At 38.0% G+C, this 25,181-nt stretch overlaps 1 protein-coding gene across 5 annotated transcripts in view; it reads left to right on the top strand.

The window, feature by feature from the left end:
* MAGI3 (membrane associated guanylate kinase, WW and PDZ domain containing 3) overlaps positions 1 to 25,181 on the top strand; it is a 261,069-nt gene that overhangs the window by 167,249 nt on the left and 68,639 nt on the right. For 3 of the 5 annotated variants that reach the window (XM_055584685.1, XM_055584687.1, XM_055584688.1), the window contains exons 4-6: positions 6,894 to 7,103; positions 15,512 to 15,689; positions 19,147 to 19,226. In XM_055584685.1, coding sequence (XP_055440660.1) covers positions 6,894 to 7,103; positions 15,512 to 15,689; positions 19,147 to 19,226 — 468 coding nt within the window. The remainder of the gene's footprint in view (positions 1 to 6,893; positions 7,104 to 15,511; positions 15,690 to 19,146; positions 19,227 to 25,181) is intronic. The other 2 variants (XM_055584686.1, XM_055584689.1) reach the window with 1 other exon arrangement.

Below are 25,181 nucleotides of genomic sequence, written 5' to 3'. Positions count from 1 at the left end.
TTAAGAACATGGTATATGACAAAGTGGCATTTTCCATATTATTAATTACTACCTGGTCAATTAAGAGGAAAAGCAAATTGAAATAACAGTTACCCACCATTCCACATCCATCAGATTTATAAAAATTTTAAAGTCTGATAATTGTGGTAAATGGAAATCCACATATACAACTGGCGAGGGTATAAAATGATATAACAATCCCTTAGGAAAGCATCTTGGCAATACCTAGTAAATTCAAAGATGCACCTAACTCCAACCGAGCAGTTCCTTCTGTGGTTGCCTACTCTAGAAAAACCCCGTCGATGTGGATATGCAGACAAGTACCTGAACAGTCATTATCAATTCAGTTCAGTCACTCAGTCGTGTCTGACTCTTTGCGACCCCATGGACTGCAGCGCGCCAGGTCTCCCTGTCCATAAACAACTCCCAGAGCTTGTTCAAACTCATGTCCGCTGAGTCGGACATGCCATCCAACCATCTCATCCTCCATCACTCCCTTCTTCTCCTGCCTTCAGTATTTCTCAGCATCAGGGTCTTTTCCAATGAATCAGCTCTTCGTAGCAGGTGGCCACGGTATTGGAGTTTCAGCTTCAGCATCAGTCCTCCCAATGAGTATTCAGGACTGATTTCCTTTAGGATTGACTGGTTGGATCTCCTTGCAGTTCAAGGGACTCTCAAGAGTCTTATCCAACACCACAGTTCAAAAGCATCAGTTCTTCTGCGCTCAGCTTTCTTTATAGTCCAACTCTCACATCCATACATGACTACTGGAAAAACCATAGCTTTGACTAGACAAACCTTTGTTGGCAAAGTAACGTCTCTGCTTTTCAATATGCTGTCTAGGTTGGTCATAGCTTTTCTTCCAAGGAGCAAGCGTCTTTTGATTTCATGACTGTAGTCACCATCTGCAGTGATCTTGGAGCCCCCAAAATAAAGTCTGTCACTGTTTCCATTGTTTCCCCATCTATTTGCCATGAAGTGATGGGACAGGATGCCATGATCTTAGTTTTTTGAATGTTGAGTTTTAAGCCAACTTTTTCGCTTTCATCAAGAAGCACTTTGGTTCCTCATCGCTTTCTGCCATAAGGGTGGAGTCATCTGAGTATCTGAGGTTATTGATATTTCTCCCGGCAGTCTTGATTCCAGCTTGTGCATCATCCAGCATGGCATTTTGCATAAGGTACTCTGCATAAAAAGTTGGCTTAAAGCTCAACATACAGAAAACTAAGATCATGGCATCCAGTCCCATCACTTCATGGCAGATAGATTGGGAAACAATGGAAACAGTGGCTGACTTTATTTTTCTGGGCTCGAAAATCACTGCAGATGGTGACTGCAGCCATGAAATTAAAAGACGCTTACTCCTTGGAAGGAAAGTTATGACCAACCTAGACAGCATAATAAAAAGCAGAGACATTACTTTGCCAACAAAGGTCCGTCTAATCAAAGCTATGGTTTTTCCAGTGGTCATGTATGGATGTGAGAGTTGGACTGTGAAGAAAGCTGAGCACAGAATTGATGCTTTTGAACTGTGGTGTTGGAGAAGACTCTTGAGAGTCACTTGGACTGCAAGGAGATCCAACCAGTCCATTCTGAAGGAGATCAGTCCTGGGTGTTCATTGGAAGGACTGATGTTGAAGCTGAAACTCCAATACCGTGGCCACCTGATGTGAAGAGCTGACTCATTGGAAAAGATCCTGATGCTGAGAAAGATTGAGGGCAGGAGAAGAAGGGGACGACAGAGGATTAGATGGTTGGATGGCATCACCAACTCAACGGACATGGGTTTGGGCAGACTCTGGGAGTTGGTGATGGACAGGGAGGCCTGGCATGCTGCGGTTCATGGGGTTGCAAAGAATCAGACATGACTGAGCAACTGAACTCTGCATATAAGTTAAATAAGCAGGGTGACAATATACATCCTTGACATACTCCTTTACCAATTTGGAACCAGTCCATTGTTCCATGTCCAGTTCTAACTGTTGCTTCTTGACCTGCATACAGATTTCTCAGGAGGCAGGTCAAGTGGTCTGGTATTCCCATCTATTGACAAATTTTCCAGTTTGTTGGGATCCACAGTCAAAGGCTTTAGCATAGTCAATAAGGCAGACATAATTGTTTTTCTGGAACTCTCTTGCTTTTTCTATGATGTAATGATGTTGGCAATTTGATCTGTCGTTCCTCTGCCTTTTCTGAATCCAGCTTGAATATCTGGAAGTTCTTGGGCCACGTACTGCTGAAGCCTAACTTGGAGAATTTTGAGCATTACCTTGCTAGTGTGTGAGATGAGTGCAATTGTGCGGTAGTTTGAGCATTGTTTGGCATTGCCTTTTTTGGGACTGGAATGAAAACTGACCTTTTCCAGTCCTGAGGCCACTGCTGAGTTTTCCAAATTTGCTCTCATATTGAGTGTAGCACTTTCACAGCATCATCTTTTAGTATTTGAAATAGCTCAGCTAGAATTCTATCACCTCCACTAGCTTTGTTCATAGTGATGCTTCCAAAGGCCCACTTGACTTCACACTGCAGGATGTCTGTCTCTAGGTGAGTGATCACACCCTTGTGGTTATCTGGGTCATGAAGATCTTTTTTGTATAGTTCTGTGTATTCTTGCCACCTCTTCTTAATATCTTCTGCTTCTTAGGTCCATACCGTTTCGGTCCTTTATTGTGCCCATCTTTGCATGAAATGTTCCCTTTGTATCTCTGATTTTCTTGAAGACATCTCTAGTCTTTCTCAGTCTATTGTTTTCCTCTATTTCTTTGCATTGATCACTGAAGAAAGCTTTCTTATCTCTCCTTGCTATTCTTTGAAACTCTGCATTCAGATGGGTTTATCTTTCCTTTTCTCCTTTGCCTTTAGCTTCTCTTCTTTTCTCAGCTATTTATAAGGCTTCCTCAGACAACCATTTTGCCTTTTTGCATTTCTTTTTCTTAGGGATGATCTTGATCACTCCCTCTTGTACAATGTCACAAACCACTGTCCATAGTTATTCAGGCAGTCTGTCTATCAGATCTAATCCTTTGAATCTATTTGTCACTTCCACTGAATAATTGTAAGGGTTTTGATTTAGGTCATACCTGAATGATCTAGTGGTTTTCCCTGCTTTCTTCAGTTTAGTCTGATTTTTGCAATAAGCAGTTCATGATCTGAGCCACAGTCAGCTCCTAGTCTTGTTTTTACTGACTGTATAGAGCTTCTCCATCTTCAGCTGCAAAGAATATAATCAATCTGATTTCAGTATTGACCATCTGGTGATGTCCATGTATAGAGTCTTCTCTTGTGTTGGGAGAGGGTGTTTGCTATGACTAGAGCGTTCTCTTGGCTAAACTCTGTTAGATTTTCCCTGCTTCATTTTGTACTCCAAGGGCAAATTTGCCTGTTACTCCAGGTATCTCTTGATTTCCTACTTTTGCATTCCAGTCCCCTGTGATGAAAAGGACATTTTTTTTTTGGTGTTCTAGAAGGTCTTGTAAGTCTTCATAGAATAGTCATTATAGCATTATGTGAAACAATAAGGGAATGAAAGTGTCTTTTATTAGGGGAATTAATAAAATTTATTTTAATTTGTTTATAAAAATGGACTGTTATATAATAGATGATTAGAATCTACATGTAGCTATAGGAGTAAGTCTTAGAAATACAGTTGTACAAAAAGAATGTTACAAAAGGATATGGACAGCATACCGTTTAGAAAAAAAAATAGGAAATGTTATAAACACTCCATGAAGCTTTTATTAAAACAGTAGTATTTATATGTTATGCTTCCCTTGTGGCTCAGATGATAAAAAGTCCACCCACAATGCAGGAGCCCTGGGTTCGATCCCTGTTTTAGGAAGATCCCTGGGAGGAGGGCATGGCAACCCACTCCACTATTCTTGCCTGGAGAATCCCATTGACATAGGAACCTGGCAGGCTACAGTCCATGGTGTCACAAAGAGTTGGACACAACTGAGCGACTAAGCACATTTATATGTTATATATGCATATACATATGTCCTAGATGTATATAACATGCCAGGAAATGACTTATACCAACATTAGGGTAACTCAAGGAGAGAATGGGAAGGACAGACAGGAAATTAGGACTTGAATCATATATATGAGTGAATATGTATGTCATTAAGGAGAGGGAAAGGGAAGACCTGAAAGGAATCTGGCACCAAGTTAGTATGTGGGTATGTGTAAATAAATTTCTAACTAGTCTAACATTGTTGTCCTTGATTTTATATGGGTTTAAAATATTTAATGGTTGGTCTAGTTGGTCTATCGTAAAAATGAAAACACTTCAGAAAAGAAGAAAGAGAAAAAAGAAAAAACTCCAGAGTAGCTTCAAAAAGATGAAAAGCTTTTTTGTGAATAACTATCGTTGGGGTTCACAAACTTTGCAATTCTATACCTTTCAGTATCTGAAATCTTGTATTTACCAACAACTCAAGAAAAATAGATCTAATTTACTTATAAGCAATGTTAGCTTTCTTTTTTTCATCTAAGCCAATAATTTTTTAAAATAAGGCAACTTCCAGAATTTATTATGAAGTTCTAAATTCTTGTCAGTGATTATGGATATAGCAATCATATCCTGAATTTTTTCATAGTTTTCATTCTAGAAAAAAAGTTAAACCTAGAATTAGATAAAAGTTACTAACAATATGTAATATGCAGTAAAAATGTGTTTTTAGTATTTCCTGTAAAACTACCATCCTTAGAAAAGGGGGGGGGGTGGGGAGGACTTTCAACTTTCTCATGGTACATCCGGATTCCTTGGTAGCGTGACTGTTGGACATAATGAAGGGAAAAATGAGATCCTAGGGCATCCTATTCCCCAACCAAACCTCCGTTTGAAGCATTTCTGTGCCTTCTGTCCCAGAGAAGTGTGAAATGGCTTTTTGATTGTCCCTTGCTTTACTTATGGGCCAAAAGTTTACAGAGATCCTTAGTCTGTTTTACTATTACTCTTTGCATACATTTGCATGATAGGATTAACTCCGTTTCAAACCTAGATTTGGAAGCCAAGTTCAGTTCAGTTCAGTCACTCAGTCTTGTCCGACTCTTTGCCACCCCACGAATTGCAGCACGCCAGGCCTCCCTGTCCATCACCAACTCCCGGAGTTCACTGAGACTCACGTCCATCGAGTCAGTGATGCCATCCAGCCATCTCATCCTCTGTTGTCCCCTTCTCCTGCCCCCAGTCCCTCCCAGCATCAGAGTCTTTTCCAATGAGTCAACTCTTCGCATGAGGTGGCCAAAATACTGGAGTTTCAGCTTTAGCATCATTCCTTCCAAAGAAGCCAAGGAGTAGTTGAATTGAGAGAGGGAAGATGTGGTTGAAAAGTATTTTTAGTTTGATTTCATTGTTTTGTCTTGAGCATTTTAATGACAATTCACACACAAAGTCAGATTTCCAAAGAAGTTATCTTAATACTTTCCCCCTCAAAGTATGCACGACAAGATAAACTTTGTAGATTTGCCTCCCGTGGTTCCCTGGTAACTCAGTTGGTAAAGAATCTGCCTGCAATGCAGGAGACCCTGGTTTGTTCCAGGGTTGGGAATATTTGCTGGAGAAGCGATAGGCTACCCACTCCAGTATTCTTAGACTTCCCTTGTGGCGGGAGACCTCAGATAGGCTACCCAGTCCAGTATTCTTAGGCTTCGCTTGTGGCTCAGCTGGTAAAGAATCTGCGGCATCTGCCTGCAATGCAGGAGACCTGGGTTCGGTCCCTGGGTTGGGAAGATCCCTGGAGAAGGGAAAGGCTACCCACTCCAGTACTTTGGCCTGGAGAATTCCGTGGACTGTATAGTCATTGGGTCACAAAGAGTCAGACACGACTGAGTGACTTGCACTTTGCCTCCATGATATGGTGAATAACTTTTTATGCTTTTGCTTCATCTCAGAAAAGTAATCCATTTTATACCCTGTTAATTTACCTTATATGAGTAATCATCTCCTTAGGAGCCAAGGAATTTGGAGATTTTTTTTTTTTTTAATAAAAGAAGAGCATGAATATTTTACTCCCTGTCCTTGTTTATCTTTCTCTTACATCAGCAGAGTGGTTGATATAAGGTCAGAGCTAGCAGGAGCCACAAACTGCTAATATAGCTAGACTCACTGAACGATTTCCATCATGTGTGGCTGCCTATTGGGGACTACATGGTAAACTGAGAAGGTATTCAGTTGTTCTCATTCTATTCTGGAATGTTCATTGTTACTGTAAAAATTACTGATTTTCAAGACAACATATTAAAGTATTTCTTGCTTTCCTGAGAGTAAGCAAATATTGAATTATGCTAATAAAGTTTCTATTTGTTCAATAAGTTTTCAGATAAAACAATATAATTAAAATGCTTAGAAAAAAATTTTAAAATTACATTTGCATAAGCAGCGTACATTTCAGAACAGACTGGTAGGTGCTTAGCTTTATCCTTTGCCTGCATATTTCCTTATTTTACTGAAATAACTCATTATGTTACATATCAGAACAAAATTATTTGAGTTAGTTTTCTCCTGCTTTACTCCCACTTTTTATGCCAATTAGTCTTACACGAGAGCATTGATGCATTTAAATTCACAAATTAGGCCCTAATATAAAACCCATGCAAAGCAAGCCCTGTAGGAATAAATAACCTACATATGTAAAGTCAACTTCCTGGCCTTAGTACAAATAGTCTTAGAGTGTTAGATAAGGTTAGGTAATATATGGTGACGAGCACTTGAGAAATTAGTTCTTTCTGGTCTATCTCCTCCTCTTCCAAGAAAAAGTGCTTTCAGCTCCTTTTGGCCAATGGTGGGTGTTCAGAAACTTCAGTATAACAGGTCAGAGACACAGTAAGCCATATTGTTCTAACTCTCAATTCAACATTCAATGCATTCAGCTGCTGTTACTTGTCCTCAGGAAACTTCTATGGAACTCCCAAGCCTCCAGCAGAGCCCAGCCCTTTCCAGGCAGATCCAGTTGATCAGGTCCTCTTTGATAACGAATTTGACACCGAGTCCCAGAGAAAACGGACTACATCTGTCAGCAAGATGGAAAGAATGGACAGCTCTCTTCCTGAAGAGGAAGAAGACGAAGACAAGGAAGCTGTTAACGGCAGTGGAAATGCAGGTTTGTAAATAGATGAACAACTTCTGGCTGTTACTCCTGGTTGACTTTAATATGACACTGAATTGGAAGTAGTAAAACTTTTCCCAAAGCAGAGGAACAGCAAGTGATGGGATTCTAAGTTCTTTTTAAAGTTTTGTGTGAAATCGTGTATCTCTGTTGACCATTTTGTAAGCTGAAGTTAGTTGTCCCAAGTGGCGGTTTTGGTAAATCAGTTATAAACTATTAGTACTAATATATGCCATTACCCCGCTGTTTAAAAGATTTGAGATTCATTTCTGATGCTTGAATATAGGAATCTTGTTGACCTAAGTCCTACTTTACAGAATTGGAGCAAAATATAGACATTTTAAAATCTAGCCTTCAATGAAAACAAAGATTTAGAAATATGCTGTTAAAAGTTATCTGAAAGGTTTTTAGTAATATTTTGAGTTTAAATTCTGAGTCACTCAAAGAAAATTTCCAAATTTGACTGTTACATTTTTCATTAAATGCCAAACCAATATAAATTTAATGATAGAGAATCTTCTGCCTTTGAGTATCCCTAAATAACATAGTGATTCCTTAGAAGATTTTTATACTTCTCATTAATCACAGCAGAACTCATTTCAGTGCTATTTATTGTAATAATTTCATTCAAAACTCTAGAATATAAGCTTCATAAGGATTGAAGTTTTGCTTCTTTTGTTCATTGTTGTACTCCTTAAGCCATAAACCATGCTTGGCATGTAGTAGAACCTTAAAAAAATATAATGGTGGCTCAGATGGTAAAGAGTCCACTTGCAGTGTCGGAAACCCGGGTTCAATCTTTTGGTCGAGAAGATCCGCTGGAGAAGGAAATGGCAACCCACTCCGGTATTCTTGCCTGGAGATTTCCATGGACAGAGGAGCCTGGCAGGCTACAGCAAAGAGTCAGATACAACTAAGTGAGTTTCACAATCACCAATAAATGAAAGCATTTGATTATAACTCCAAATTTGCAGAATCTATTACCATATCATTTTCCCAAAGCATTCTTATTTTTTCCTTTATCAGTTATTAAAATTTGCTATTATCTATCCTTGTATTACATTCATTGCTGTGTCCCCCTTCAGACGGCGAGTTCTGTTTTATGGTCATAACATCTTACATTGTTATGTCACATATATGCTCAATGAATTATAGCAATATATTTTGCTGAAAACAGGTCTAAAAAGGTTTAGGTGAATTTACATCTAAGTCTTTAGGGGTTGTTAAGGAAAATTATCGTATCCTAGAGTCTTATGATGTTGATGTCAACTTTGCTATCCCAAAAATTTACATCTGTTGACATTTTTCAATGTTTAAGACATGGAATTAGAAACCATGACTCTGTCCCCAAATGGGAGTTATATGTTCTTAACTTGAACGAAAAGAAAAATGCCTTTTTTTTTTTTGAACTTTCTAATGCAAAGCCTCTCCGTGAGCCCTGCAGTTCCCTTAGAGGTACACCTATCTGTGAGTTCTGTAGTTTATGCTTATCATGTAAGAGAGTTGTTAAACCAGAGGTTGCAGCCTCTTTGATATTAATATTTAAAGGAAATGTATCCAAGAGGGTGTGGGAGGAAGTTTGTATTCCATCTCTTGTGTGTAGGTACCGTAAGACTCTTCCACATATATTTCTTTATAACAGAAACTATTCAGACTATTTTAAGGAAAAGTAAATACAAGACATGGCTGAAAGCCCTTGGTCTTTTCTGAGTAAGTACCAACCACAGTTGTTAACTTTATTTAAACTTGCTTTTTGTATTGCTTTGGGGGACTGGAATTCCTGTCTTGAAAGATCAGAAAATTGTTGGGGATGGAAGCAATAGATGGAGGTTTATTTTTATATACAAGTATGTATATTATTTTATATCTTGTTGAGAATTAACACAAGAATGCTAATATATCCCAATAGATGACATGTTATATAATAATGCTAAAATTTTTTCAAAGAGTTAGTGTTATATGAAACAACATTTTCAAATCATTGGCTATTAAGTGAACTTCTTTATGCAGTCTTTTGAAATTGTATTCAGAAAAGTATTATTGCTCATATAGTTGTTTCCACTTTTCTCTAGTATATATATATCCCAAGAATGTAATTCCCTTCCAGATTGATTTATACATTGGGTACCTTTTAATTTCTGTCACTTTCTCTACATAGAGAATAAATCATATGTTTTATTGAAATTATTCATTCAAAAATATCTGTTGAGCACCTGGTAGACTACTAAGTGCTAGGCATTGTTCCAAAAGCTGGAAATAAAGCAGTGAGCAAAACAGACAAAATCCCCTGCCTTCATGAACCTTACCTTCTGGCAGGAGAGACAGAATTATCCAACATAAAGGAATAACATATAGTAAGTTAGATAGTGCTAAAGAGAAAAAGCCAAGGAGGGGAAGGATAAAAAGTAGCTGTGGCCAAAGTTGCAATTTTAGATAGAGTATCAGAGAAGACATCACCAAGAAGGGGATGTTGAAAGAAGTGTGAGAGTGAGCTCAGAATATCCTGAGGAAGAACATTCTAGCCAGAGGGAATTAATTATACTGTACAAATTCCCTGAGGTAGGAGCATCCCTGGATTATTCAGACAAGAGCAAAGAAACCAACGTGGTTGGATACAATGTAGACAATACATTATATGTGGTTGGGGCAGAGTGCTGAAAGGGAATAGACTATAATAGTAACAATGAGGTCAATTGTTGACCTAAATAGTGGTGGGGGTGGGAGTGGTAGAAATGTGTATTATATAGGATCTTATAGGTCACTGGAAGAATTTTGCTTTTTATTCTGAAATGAGAAACCATCGAGGTATTAAGTAGAAGAGTACCATGATAAAACAGGTTTTAACTTAACAGGCTCATTCTGGCTGCTGTGTGGAGAAAAGGGAGTAGGAAGGCATGGGCATATACAAGGGTGTTAGTTAGCAGGATATTGCAGTAACCTAAGTGAAAAATGACGACTTATACTCAACTTACACTCAGGGCTTCCCTGGTAGCTCCACTGGTAAAAGAATCTGCCTGCAATGCAGGAGACCTGGGTTCGATCCCTGGGTTGGAAAGATCCCCTGGAGAAGGGAACAGCTACCCACTCCAGTATTCTGGCTGGGGAATTCCATGGACTAAACAGTTAATCAGGTTGCAAAGAGTCAGACACAACTGAATGACTTTCACTATACTCAATGAAAGCACGAGGTAAGAAGTGAATTGCTGCTGCTGCTGCTAAGTCGCCTCAGTAGTGTTCCACTCTGTGCGACCCCATAGACAGCAGCCCACCAGGCTCCCCCGTCCCTGGGATTCTCCAGGCAAGAATACTGGAGTAGGTTGCCATTTCCTTTTCCAATGCATGAAAGTGAAAAGTGAAAGTGAAGTCACTCAGTCATGTCCGACTCTTAGCGACCCCATGGACTGCAGCCTACCAGGCTCCTCCGTCCATGGGATTTTCCAGGCAAGAGTACTGGAGTGGGGTGCCATCACCCTCTCCAAGAAGTGGATTGAGTCAGTAACATTTGCCAACAGACTGGATATCAGGTATGAGAGAGCAGTCAAAGTAATCTCAGAGGGAGAGCAGTGAGTGGTCCTGAAGAGAGATCTTAGTTCCCTGCCCAGGAATTAAACCTGGGTAAAAAGCCTCTTGATGAAAGTGAAAGAGGAGAGTGAAAAAGTTGGCTTAAAGTTCAACATTCAGAAAACGAAGATCATGGCATCTGGTCCCATCACTTCATGGGAAACGGATGGGGAAACAGTAGAAACAGTGTCAGACTTTATTTTGGGGGGCTTCAAAATCACTGCAGATGGTGACTGCAGCCATGAAATTAAAAGACACTTACTCCTTGGAAGGAAAGTTATGACCAACCTAGATAGCATATTCAAAAGCAGAGACATTACTTTGCCAACAAAGGTCCGTCTAGTCAAGGCTATGGTTTTTCCTGTGGTCATGTATGGATGTGAGAGTTGGACTGTGAAGAAAGCTGAGTGCCAAAGAATTGATGCTTTTGAACTGTGGTGTTGGAGAAGACTCTTGAGAGTCCCTTGGACTGCAAGGAGATCCAACCAGTCCATTCTGAAGGAGATCAGCCCTGGGATTTCTTTGGAAGGAATGATGCTAAAGCTGAAACTCCAGTACTTTGGCTACCTTATGCGAAGAGTTGACTCATTGGAAAAGACCCTGATGCTGGGAGGGATTGGGGGCAGAAGGAGAAGGGGACGACAAAGGATGAGATGGTTGGATGGCATCACTGACTCGATGGACATGAGTTTGAGTGAACTCCGGGAGTTGGTGATGGACAGGGAGGCCTGGCGTGCTGCGATTCATGGGGTCTCAAAGAGTCGGACACGACTGAGTGACTGAACTGAACTGAACTTAGATGAAAACTTGGAATCTTGACCACCAGGGGCTAGAGGCTAGAAGCAAAGAGGCCCTTGTCTCTTGCCCCTCTTGGAAAGCAAGAATGTTTCAAGGAGGCAAAAACTGTAAAAACAGGTACAGAGTTTATTATTAGAGACATAGCACAATGTATGTAAGAGCACACAGAAAAATAGTTTATTTAACACAGAAATAAATACACATCCAGAGAGAAAGGGTATCAGTATCCTGAGTGAGGAGCCCAGTAAATCAGAAACTAGGCAGAGACACACCCTTTGAGAGGAATGCTGGCGTCCTAGCTGAGGAGGAGCAAAGATGTGATTTACATCACTTTCATAGGACAGTCCTTCTGGGTCTTTGTTTCTATTTGGCCAATTATCTTATTTATTTCTTCACACCTGTCTGGTCCATGGACCCTTCCCAAGATGCATTTTTGCTAAGATGGATCCCACCACAGAAGCCTATGGGTGCATATCTACACTTATTATGGGGTGGCGCCCCCTCCCTTTTTGGCCACCAACAAGGCTTCCTTGCATGTGCAGACAGAGAAGTCTTCCTTGACCTCAGGAGTGGTTTTACTCCTCTTGACCAGCACTAGGTGTCTGGCCCGGAGGCCCACTGTCTCCTACCTCAAAAGGCCACTCCAAGGGTTTTAACTTGAGTATTTGAAAGAATGGAGTTGCATGTTTTGAGATGAGAGGTTTTAAGAGGAGTCAGTTTGCATTGGGAAAGGGGGCTGTGGTTGGGATATTTAAATTTTAGACGTTCATTAGACTTCCAGATGGAAATGTCTTGTTTAAAATTGAATTTAAAAGTCAGTGTTCTGGTCTGAAAATACATATTTGGATACCATCAGCATATAGCTTGTATAACAGTGACACCGAGTGAGATCACCAAGAGAGTAAGTGTAGAAAGAGAAAAGGTCCAAGGTCTGGACCCTGGGAAAGCACTCTAATATACAGATATCAGGGAGACTGAGAAGAGCCAGTGAGATAGAAGGGACACCAGGAGAGTGTCATGTCCTGGATGTCAGGAGAAGAGAATGTTCCAAGAAAGAGTGATCGTCATCTCAGATGCTGCTGATAGCTCAAGCTAGATGGGCGCTGAGAATCATTGGGTGTAGCTATGTAGAGATAAGTGGTGACCTTGATAAGAGCAGTTTTACTGACAAGAGATCAAAAGCCTTGTTGGAGGAGTTCCTGAGGCAAATGGAAGAGTGGAAGTGGACGTAGCAAGTATAAACTCTTTCAAGGAGTTTTGATGTAAAAAGGAGAGAAATGGAATGGGGTTGCTGGGAAGCAGGGAAAGAATTGTTTAATTTCTTTTCATAGAATGGAGAAATACCTTATTTTTATATGGATGAATATGGTCTACTAGATAAGAAAGATTGGTGATATGTGAGAGAGGGAGAATGAACTGCTGTAGGCAAGAGGGGATGAGGATATCTGCTAGAAACACAGAGTTCTTTCATAGTAACAGAAGTTAGAGTAAAATGGGCACAGTTCCTATGTAGATATATATGATGGTGGGAATTTGTAGAAGTTCTCTTCCTTTTGTATTTTCTCAGTGAAATAGGAAACAGGGTGGCCAAATGAAATTCGGGATAAGGCAGAAGATTTAAGAAGGAAGATATGAAAGTTATCTAGGAGAGTCCGAGCGAAGGGACTAAAGAAATGTCCTCTGGTTGTCATACATCATTAAATGCCCTCTTGAAGTTAGTGATCATGAGTTAAAAGTGAACTAGTTAGTAGCACCTGCATTCTGCTACCTATACTGGTGAAAAGTAGGTGGAGAGTAAGATTTAAATAGAATTATAGTTAAGTCAAGCAATATGATAAAAGTAAGGTAGGGCAAAAGGCCTCAGGAGTTTTTTTACAAGGGAGCAATTATAATGGTAGATCATTGAATTTAAGTTGGATCTATTTCTGCTTTATTGACTATGCCAAAGCCTTTGACTGTGTGGATCACAATAAACTGTGGAAAATTCTCAAAGAGATGGGAATACCAGACCACCTGACCTCCCTCTTGAGAAATTTGTAAGCAGGTCAGGAAGCAACAGTTCGAACTGGACATGGAACAACAGACTGGTTCCAAATAGGAAAAGGAGTATGTCAAGGCTGTATATTGTCACCGTGCTTATTTAACTTCTATGCAGAGTACATCATGAGAAACGCTGGGCTGGAAGAAGCACAAGCTGGAATCAAGATTGCTGGGAGAAATATCAATAACCTCAGATATGCAGATGACACCACCCTTATGGCAGAAGGTGAAGAGGAACTAAAAAGTCTCTTGATGAAAGTGGAAGTGGAGAGTGAAAAAGTTGGCTTAAAGCTCAACATTCAGAAAACGAAGATCATGGCATCCAGTCCCATCACTTCATGAGAAATAGATGGGGAAACAGTGGAAACCGTGTCAGACTATTTTTTTGGGCTCCAAAATCACTGCAGATGGTGACTGCAGCCATGAAATTAAAAGACGCTTATTCCTTGGAAGAAAAGTTATGACCAACCTAGATAGCATATGGAAAGGCAGAGACATTACTTTGCCAACAAAGGTCTATCTAGTCAAGGCCATGGTTTTTCCAGTGGTCATGTATGGATGTGAGAGTTGGACTGTGAAGAAAGCTGAGCGCCGAAGAATTGATGCTTTTGAACTGTGGTGTTGGAGAAGACTCTTGAGAGTCCCTTGGACTGCAAGGAGATCCAGCCAGTCCATTCTGAAGGCGATCAGCCCTGGGATTTCTTTGGAAGGAATGATGCTAAAGCTGAAACTCCAGTACTTTGGCCACCTTATGCAAAGAGTTGACTCATTGGAAAAGACCCTGATGCTGGGAGGGATTGGGGGCAGGAGGAGAAGGGGACGACAGAGGATGAGATGGCTGGATGGCATCACTGACTCGATGGACGTGAGTCTGGGTGAACTCCAGGTGTTGGTGATGAACAGGGAGGCCTGGCGTGCTGCGATTCATGGGGTCGCAAAGAGTCGGACACAACTGAGCGACTGAACTTAACTGAACTGAAGTAGGGCAAGGATGGGGCTGAGAAACAGGGAAAGGTAGTAAGTAGTAAGATTAAGACTTTATAGAACTTGGTCGAATAAAGGATGATTGGAGTGGAAGTACTATGAGGATGACACACAATTATATCTAGGGCCTCTTCTAAGGATCTCTGATTCTGAAGCATTGCCTGCAGTGTGGAATTATTACAGTTATATTATCTTTTAAGTTCTAGAAACAATCTTTAAGTATGTAAATTGTGAACTCCCTAGAGAGTAACCAAATTTTAGTATTCTTACCTACATTGTGAACTTCGGGATTCTCAAAGGATTTTAATATCACCAAGAGACAATTAAATTCAACAACAGGAAGTCTATTGAGTTTAATTTTTAAAAACCAGTATTATTTTAAAGGCCTGTGTTAAATGTGCACAAGGCAGCTTGATACATACAGCAGTTAAGGCTGTGGGCCATTTAAATTCAAATCCTGGCTTTGCTGTTTATTATCTGTGTAACCTAAATTAACTTAACTTTACTGGGCCTTAGTTTCTTCATCTTGAAATGGCAGTAGTGATAATATATATGCACAGGTTTACTATGAGGATTGTGAGTTAATATATATAAAGCAGTTAAAATAGAGCCTGCCCATGAACTGGAAAGGTGCTGCTGTGGCTATTAGTGTTAGTGTAATGGGTTTTTTTGGTGTTTTTTTAGTTTTGTTATTTTTTTTGTTAGTATAATATTTATTTATACATTTATTTATGTATTATATTGACATAATATTTATATATTTAGTGTATACAGAATTGATTCTAGTGTTGATTTTTTGCTTCTTTCCCAGACTAGCTTCAGAGATGCTGAACAGAGTTAATGTCACCAGCAAATGAAAAAAAAAATATCAGTATATTTATTTTTTCAACAGTTATAGCATAATATGGACATAGCAGACAAGGAAATTTGCAGTATATATCTGGGCATTTTGTTAGAAATAGGACTGTTTGAAGAGAGTGTAACTTCTATCTCCTTTTCACACTCTTCTGTTTGAATAGCAGAAAATAGAGAGAGGCATTCTGAGCCGTCTGATTGGATAAAGACCGTCCCAAGTTACAACCAAACAAACAGTTCCATGGACTTTAGAAATTATATGATGCGAGATGAAAATCTGGAACCACTGCCCAAAAACTGGGAGATGGCCTACACTGATACAGGGATGATCTACTTCATCGAGTAAGCAGATGTTTGTATCTTTTCCAATGTACCCTGTCACTGTGCAACTTGCCTTTACATTTTTGTAACCTAATTTTACAAGACTTCCATTTCTTTTTTCTTTCTTTAAAAATATTTTTCATACAAATTACAGTTGATTCTTAATCTATTTCCCTGGATGATATTTCCTTTTTATTTGATATGGATAAAGAAATAATATGTTTGATGTCTAGTTTTATGAAGATAGAATTAAAAACATTTATCACTAATAATGAAAAATGCAAGGAATAAAGGGTATTTTGCTTTGCCTTTTTTTTTTGAAACCTTTTGGATTAATTGTCCACCTTAATGAGCATTTCACAAATTATCATCATTTGGAAGGAGGCCGTGTTTATTATCTTAGCTAAATATTTTCAGACCTAGATTTTGAGGTTGATGTATTCAGGTGATATAGTTAAATAATATTAGGAGGAAAATATCACTGATCCTCAGAGCAATTGGTACAATATAAATTCACAAAAAATAAAACTATTGTATGGAAAAGCATTATTAATATAAGTATAAGTACATTTTTTGGTTTGTAAGATACCATATGTATTTGATCAATCTAAGATTTTATATTTGTACCTGAGAACAAATATTATAAATAATTATGCAAATATGTAATACGAAGTATTTTTATGTTGCCATGCAGATATAATTCTCTTTAAAGTTCTTTGCCCAGAGGTAGAATATGAATGTAGTAGGGTAATAGACTATAATGGTTAAATAACAATTAAAATACTGCAGCTGAATTACACTCAAAAAATATGTATGTACTCAGAAAGGAATTAGAGCTGGGAGACTTAAACCAGTTGACTCAATATGTTCCAAATTCCACAGCTTTCCCATACAGTGAGCACTGTACTATACTAAGTGAGATTGTATTGTTTAAAAGATGTATATTTTATGTATGGTGTTCTTTTTTTTTTTTTTACCATATGTGGTACTTTATTGATTACATTATACATTTATATAGGCATTAATGACCAGGATTATACAAAAATGGACAAAATCAGGTACGCTCTTCTCTGTGGACAATTTAAGGTTTTTTTTTTTTTAAGGGTAATTTAGATTTTTGACTTTCATATTAACTTTAAAACTAAACCCCCAAGTACAATGTAGAGTCACTGAAAGAGGCTAGGATGTCTTTAGAAGCACATTATGAGATTGAATCTGACAGTATTTCATCCTGCAAACAGAGGTAAGTTAGTACTTTCTGGGGGCAGAGGGGAGAATTTATAAAAGAAATGTTTTTGTCAGTAGTCATTATTAAAATGTATTAAAGGCCTCAATGTAAGATCTGAAGCAATAGAAGACATAGGGGAAAAGCTCCATGACATTGAATTTGGCAAGGCCTTCTTGGACATGATACCAGAGCACAGGCAACAAAAGCGAAAATAGACACGTGAAACTATTTCAAACTTTTAAACTTCTGTGCAGCAAAGGGAAGCAATCAACAGAGTGAAAAAGCCACCTATGAGATAGAAAATATTTGCATACCATATATCTGATAAAGGGTTAATACTAGAATATATTGAATATTATGTGCTGCTAGATAAAGCTCTTGTTGCTGTAGCTAATGTGGTTGGTCTGTGTTACTGCTGCTGTTAAATCATGAATTTGCAAAAAGAGACTATTAATATAGGTCTATAGTCTTTAGCTATTTTGTTTTGAGTATAATAGACCCCATGAGTGTTTCTTTACTTTGGGGAATAATGAGTAAAGTCCTAGCAGGTCACCTCCATCTACTGATTTAGCAATACAAAGTTTGGGTCTTTGGAACCAAAGTTAAGCTTTTCTCAAGTAGCAATTTTGAAATGGGTTTAGCTAGATATGTCCATGATTTTTTTTTCCTCTAACAATCTACATGCTCATAGGCAACTTTAGAATCCTGATCATTTTCATTTTGCTTAAACTGATTTTACTGGTTTAGCTTTGGGGAAATTGTCTCTTTGACAGAATGGGTAACACAAACAATCTTGATTTCTCTTAGATTATCTATTATTCAGCATACAAAAAAAGTATTCCACAGTCTACCGACTAGCATCTGACCTGGCAATGTGTAGGAAGTGACTGCATAGCTAGCTCTGTAAGTAGCTCAGGAGTTAGAAAAAGCATAGCAGGTGTGATTAATTCCTTGAAACCACTGGCTTCATTTCCTAAAAGTGGTCAACATAGAGATTAGTGAGCTAATCTCTCCTTTGATCACATTGTTCTTCTTCCTCTGCTTTGATGAGTTTTAATTTGTATTTTATTGCCTTCCTATATATTTTCTTCCAGGATTTTTCTTTCTTTAATATCCTCATTTCAGATACTTAAACTATAACTCTGTCTACTCAGCAGTATTATAGCTTTGTTTTAGCATTAGTATTTACTGCATGGTGACCTGGGTCTGAAGCTAACTGATTGTGGCCTATAATGAAATGAAACAGACGTCGCTCTTTGAAAGCATCTGTGCCCTACTTCAAAAGGGACGAGGAGGATCTTTTTGTTCTTTTTTTTTTTCCTGTTAAATATGTGGTCCAGACTGTTGAGAGGGCTTCCCTGATAGCTCAATTGGTAAAGAATCCACCTACAATACAAGAGACCCGGTTCAATTCCTGGGTTGGGAAGATCTGCTGGAGAAGGGACGGGTTACCCGCTTCTGTATTCTTGGGCTTCCCTGGTGGCTCAGCTGGTAAAGAATCCCCCTGCTATGTGGGAGACCTGGGTTTGATCCCTGGGTTGGGAAGATCCCCTGGAGAAGGGAAAGGCTACCCGACTCCAGTATTCTGGCCTGGAGAATTCCACGGACTGTGTGGTTCATGGGGTCACAAAGAGTCCGACATAACTCAGTGACTTTCACTTTCACTGTTGAAAATTTAGTTTTGTAGAGTTGAGTTTTACTATACAGGTGATTTTTACTTGAATGTTGCAGAAACAGATACTTTAAAACTTTTTACATTATTTCACCTTTTTATTTTTAGAGAGTCCCGGTGAAGGAAGAGGCTCTATCTGATTGTTCATCTCTTTATTCCCAATCCCCACACATCACAGGCACCTAAGAAATAGTGTTTTTTGGAAAGAGGAAGGAATTCAGCCAGCAAGAAAGCAGGCCTTTCAAGGGCAGCTTTTTAGCACAGTATGGGGCCATGTGCCCACCCTTTGAAACATTTTTGACTGCTTAGATAAACATCTGTTATTATGCACTTAGCGTTTTATCCCTTCTTTAGAGCCTTCATTCTCAATTAGTGCCTCTAGCATCACCTTTCCTTTATGACTTTTGAAGTAATAGTCTGAGAACAACAAGACTATTGAATCAGAAGTATACAAATGAAGCCTAGAGGAGATAAGTGTTCAAACATCATATACCTTTTATTCACTTTTTATCTTTGCTTTTGAAATACTTTTCTCCCTCTTTACTTTACTGTTTCTAATTGAAATCTTTGTTCTACAGCCACAATACCAAGACAACCACCTGGTTGGATCCTCGTCTTTGTAAGAAAGCCAAAGCCCCTGAAGACTGTGAAGATGGAGGTAGAGATTTAGAAACCTTTTATGCCATATTATTCTCTTTATCCCTTCTTGCTCCTCCTGCTTAGATAATGAATTTTCCAAAACCCTAAACAAACCACGATGTGCATATGCCCATAAGCAGTGGGGAGATATCAATCATTCTCAGCTGATTCTGGTCATTTTGTTATTGCATCTATTTTTATAAGTCTTTGATTTTTGAGAAATATACAATTAAATCCTTTAAAGAAAATCTTGATTAAAAATAAATTTGCCATTTTTTAGACATTTGTTTTTAAAACAAACTTTAAAAATTCTAAATAAAAATTTTAGTAAGTTAGGTACATTCTGAATCACAGAGTAACCTCATAATGCCTGCTACTCCCTCAAAAATATATTTAATTAAGTATCACTAAGATAGATATGCCAGTATCTATAATCCTTAGCCATTTAGAGCAGCAATAGAAAGTCAATGAAAGTTTCTAATATACCCTCCACCCCGCACACAAGAAAAATTATTTCTCTGAGAATCTTTATAATAATAATGCTTATATCTTATATATATATAAGATATGATATATAATAATATCATATATAAGATATAATATATATCTTATATATAATCATGCTTGTATCTTATATATTATAGGTTCTGTTTAATGGTATGGTCTCACAAATAAGTATAGAATTTACCCCAACCAAAATGTTTGCTATGCCTTCTTGAATATAAAGTTTATTCATTTATGAATAAAATTTGCATTCCTTTTGTATGACTCTCAGAAATTATATTTAAACCTTAGTTAAAAAAAAAAAAATGGGTGGATTAGGATGAGATTCAGATAGTCCTCCTAAAGATTAAATTTCGATCTATGAAAAAAAATTTAAGCAGAATTTATACATATTTTTTCAGCATGAGAGACTTTTTCTAGGAATAAGTAAAAAATGAAATGTTTAAAATTTATTTGTAATTATATAAAAAAAGGATACCTTAGAGTAAATCTATTGAAGGATGTGCAGTCCTCTACGCTAAAAGCTATAAAACATCACTGAAATAAATCAATGAAGACCTAAAATAATTGATGCAATATATTGTGCTTATTGATATACAATATAGATAGGATGACACATATTATTAATAATGATGTTCATTCTCCTTAAAGTGATATCTAGGTTCTGTACAATCCCAATCAAAATTCTAAAAGTCTGTTTTTAAGAAACTGACAAACTGATTCTAAAATATATATGAAAAGGCTTCTCTGGTGGCTTAGTGGTAAAGAATCTCCCTGCAAATGCAGGACACATAGGTTCAATCCCTAATCCTGGAAGATGCCACAGAGCAGCTAAGCCCATGCATCACAACTATTGAGCCTGTGCTCTAGAGACCAGGAGCTGCAACTACCGAAGCCCTCACGTCCTGGAGACTGTGCTCTTCAAGAGGAGCCACCACAGTGAGAAGCCTGCACATCGCACCTAGAGAGTGCCCCACTGTCCACAACTAGAGAAAAGCAGCAAGGACCCAGCTCAGCCAAAAATAAATTAAAAAAATTAAGTTACTTTAAAATATATATATATATATATGGAAATAGTGTACAAAGGCTTTAGTTAGCCAAACAGTCTTGAAAAAGGACAAAGATAAAGGACTTAGGCTACCAGGTTTGAAGGCTTACTATAAAGCTACAGTAATCAAGAGTGTTATCTATCCATAGGATAGACAAATGGATCAGTGGAACAGGGTAAGAGAATCCAGAAATAGATGCACACATATGTGATCACTTAATTTGCAGCCTAAGTGCCAAGTCAGTTCAACAAGGGGAGGAAAATCTCTAACAAATGGTGCTGAAACAGCTGGCTTTTCAGAAGGAGAAATGAACTTCAACTATACCTTTACTCCATATACAAAAATTAATTTCAGATGCCTCAGTGATCTAGTCACAATAACTAGAAGCCTAAAGCTTCTAGAATAAAATACAGGAGGGTATCTTCAGGACTTTAAGATCAGCAAAGATGGAGGAAAAACTATAACTGTTGCATATTGCTGGGCAGAATGTAAAATAGTACAACTGCTTTGAAGAACAGTTTGGCAGCTTCTTGAAAGGTTAAATATAAATTTGCTATATCACCTAACATTTCCACTCCTAGATATCTATCCAAAAGGAATGAAAACGTATGTCCACACAAGCACTTGAATGTAAATTTTTGTAGTGGCACTATTCCTGATAGCTAAAAAGTGGAAACAACTCAGTTGTCCATCAAACAATGAATGGAATATTATTCAGCAAGAAAAATAAATTAAATACCATGTATACTATGACATGAATGAACCTCAAAAAATGTTATGCCAAGTGAAAGAAACTAGACACAAAAGATTAGCTATTGCATGATTTCATTCATATGAAATGTCTTTAATAGGCAAATGTATAGAGCCGAAGCAGATTAGTGGTTGTCCAGGGCTAAGGAAGGGGATAGAGATTAATTGTAAATAGCACAAGGGATAGGCTTCCCGGATGGTGCAGTGGTAAAGAATCTGCCGACCAGTGCAGGAAACTCAAGAGACTCAGGTTCGATACCTGTGTCAGGAAGATCCCTTGGAGTAAGAAATGGCAACTCACTCCAAAATTCTTGCAAGTTTCTTTTTAAAATGGCCAAAGAATTTGAACAGATGGTTTACAAAAGACAGAGAATAGCCAATAAGAGCATGAAAAGGTATGTGCATCAACTATACCTCAGTTTTTTTAAAAAAAAGCATTAAAAATGTGCTTATCATTAATCATCTCTGTGATTTATTCACACACCCTAGAAGGGCTAAAGTCAAATACACTGACAATACCAAACTTTGGTGAGATTGTAGAGTATATGGATTTGTACATGTTGGTAGGGAAGTAAAATTATATAAACACTGGAGAAATTTTGGCAGTTTCCTATGAGGTGTTATATCAAGAAAAATGAAAATAATATTCCCCCAAAGACTTCACCTGAATGATCATGACAGCCTTATTCGTAATAGTTCCAACCTCAAAACATCCCAAGTATTCAACAGGATAATGGATAAACAGTTTGTGATTTATTCATGCAATGAAATACTACTCATCAATATAAAGAAAAAGCTGTCGATAACATTCAACAACATGGATGAACCTCAGAAACATGTTGAATCAAAGAAGCCAGATCCAAAAGAATGGGTACTCAATTATCCATTATTTAAAGTCCAAGAACATGAAAATTAATCGATGCTGATAGAAGTCAGGAAATGATGGAGAAGGAGGGGAGAATGGTGAATTGAAATAAATATTCTCTGGAATGATGGACATCCTTTCCATCTTGTTTGGGGTGATGGTTATATAGGCACCTGCAGTTGCCAAAGTTCATTCTTTGTACTTGAACAAGCACGTAAATTGATATTTTAATCATTGCATGAGCACTTAAGGTCTGTGAATTGTGTGAATACAAATTATACCTCAAATAATTTTTAAAATAACTTTTTATAACATACTTCCCTTGTCCCTCCCTAAGGCTTTTCACAGTAAGTTTCTTATGGTGAAATTAGTCATTGTGAAGGTAATCTAGAATATGTAATATTATAGAATTGGACTTTTTAAAGATTATGAATGTGGTATTAGTCTTTTCAGGATGTCTCTTTTGCCAGGCTCCGTTCCTTTTCTTTTTCTAGGGCTTCCCTGGTGGCTTAGATGATAAAGAAATCTGCCTGCAAGGCAGGAGATCCAGGTTTGATTCCTGGGTCAGAAAGATCCCCTGGAGAAGGGAACGGCAACCCACTCCAGTATCCTTGCCTGGAGAATTCCATGGACGGAAGAACCTGCTGGCTACAGTCCATTGGGTTGCAAAGAGTCGGACATGACTGAGTGACTAACCCTTTTGCCCTTTCATTCATTTTCCTACCAGCTGATGGTTTCAGTTCAGTTCTCTGCCTTTTCCTGTTTTCCCTTGTAGAATGTGTTTATTTTCATAGCCTTAACTACCAACTTACTGTAGCTAGTCTCCTTGTCTGAATCTCTAGTGTTGTCCTCTGTTCTGAATCCTGTTTCTGTATTTCCTACTACTTTTGAGACTTTCTTTTTGATTGCCCTACTGGCACTTCCGATAAACATATTTAAAACTGAATTTAGCATCTTTCTCCCACAGTCCCCACATTTTGTTTTCTCTCTTAGGTACCATCCTTATAATCATCTGGGCAAAATCCTTTCAGTCCTATTTGCTGCTGCTTCTCCTCTTGCTCTGTCCCCTATATAGTTTCCAATCCCTGCTGCTCTTTCTTTTTTCTATATTTTGGCAATATATTATTATGAAAATTTTCCAACATATAGAAAAACTGAGTTTTTCAGTGAATACATGTATTATAATGATCATTTTGCTATGTTTGCTTTTTCGTATAGCTCCCTATGCTCCCTATTCTCTATTCATGCTTTTTTTTTTTTTTTTTCCTTTTTAATATCATCCTCTCCCTTCCTCTATCTACCACACATTTGGATTATTCTGGTCTTTTTTTTTTCCTACAGTTCTCCTCCAATGTATCTTTTATGCCAGTGGTCTGTAAAATAAATGGTGGCGTTCCAACTATTTGGGCACAGGAAGAAAATGTCAGTATCATGCTCTACTATTGTACATACAGATTGGCAATGGTATTCTACTTCATTCTCTTTGTCAGATTACCATATACACTCCTCAGTCTTAAAGGAAGAATGAAGCCGACTCCTTTGCTTTTGTCAGGAGCCCTGTAAAGTTTTTCAGTTTACTTGTGCACAGTTAAGTGGATTTATAGACCATATTACATAGTTTTTAATTTACACAAAATTAAAATGTGACTTAAAAGGATTTCTATAAAGACACTGGTGATTAAAGGTAATACAGGTATGCAAGCCCAGGGTAACAGTGAGGAAGTGGTGGGGCTGACACTTCTCATAAGAAGTGTCCATAAGAGCTCTTTTCAACCACATGGAGGTAAAATTGGGATAATTGTTTATTTAGTCTTTATCTCCTTTTTAAATGTCTACTTTGTATATGCTTTATTATGTATATGTTAGTAGATTGGTATATCTATGTCTATGAATATATAAGTCTCTTGGAAGTACATGGTCAGATTTTTTTATTGATAAGACTACATGATCAAAAAAGTTTAGCTACATTATCCATTAATCTTTCTAAAATATAACTGCCTTCATACCTCTCCCTTGCTCAGGTTAATGGCCATTTTAGTTAATGGCTCCCTACTGTCAGCAGAGTTAAGTCTAGACTCCTTGGGAAAGTATTGAAGATTTTTTGCAACTGAACTGTATTCTTTATTTCTTTCTCAAAGTGTTTTCATACCATAAATACAACATATTTTTATCTTTGCCACAGGCCCATTTCTTATGCCAGGAACCAACCTTGTTCCCTGTGTCCACTAGGCTTATATCTGCTTATCCTTTTAAGCTCAAACATATAATTTTTGTAGCCTCCTCTGTTTTTCTCTTCCAGGTCAGGATTAGGTGTTCTTGCCTCTGTGCACAGCATGTTTCTATTGTAGCACCTACGGCATTGCATTGTTACTAGATACCTATACTCTGTAAGAGCAGTAATTTTGTCTTATCTGTATATCCCTTCAGTTGAGACTTAAATGTTTGGAAGGAAAGGAGGAGGAAAAGAAAGGAAGGAAAAGAAGGAAAGAAGCCACTCTATCCTTCGGGCATCCTTCTTGAAAATAATGTTTAATCTCCTTAGGGTTCTGGGGGAAGCAAAAAATAATAATTCTACCTTGCGACTTCCCTGGTGGTCCAGTGGTTAAGACTCCACACTTCCAATGCAGAGGGCAACCATTCAATCCCTGGTGTGGCAGGTTGGGATCCCACATGGCTCATGGCCAGAAAAAGAAAAGGAAAAAAAATCTATCTTCATTCATTAATGAGGAGTCAATAGAGAAATAAGATAGGAAACAAAGATGAGATTAGAATACTATCTGATGAGTGAACATGGCTTTAGTGCCAC

Source organism: Bubalus kerabau, chromosome 6 (genome assembly GCF_029407905.1).
Source record: "Bubalus kerabau isolate K-KA32 ecotype Philippines breed swamp buffalo chromosome 6, PCC_UOA_SB_1v2, whole genome shotgun sequence".
NCBI lineage: Eukaryota > Metazoa > Chordata > Mammalia > Artiodactyla > Bovidae > Bubalus > Bubalus kerabau.
This window is presented reverse-complemented; position numbering and strand designations above follow the sequence as displayed.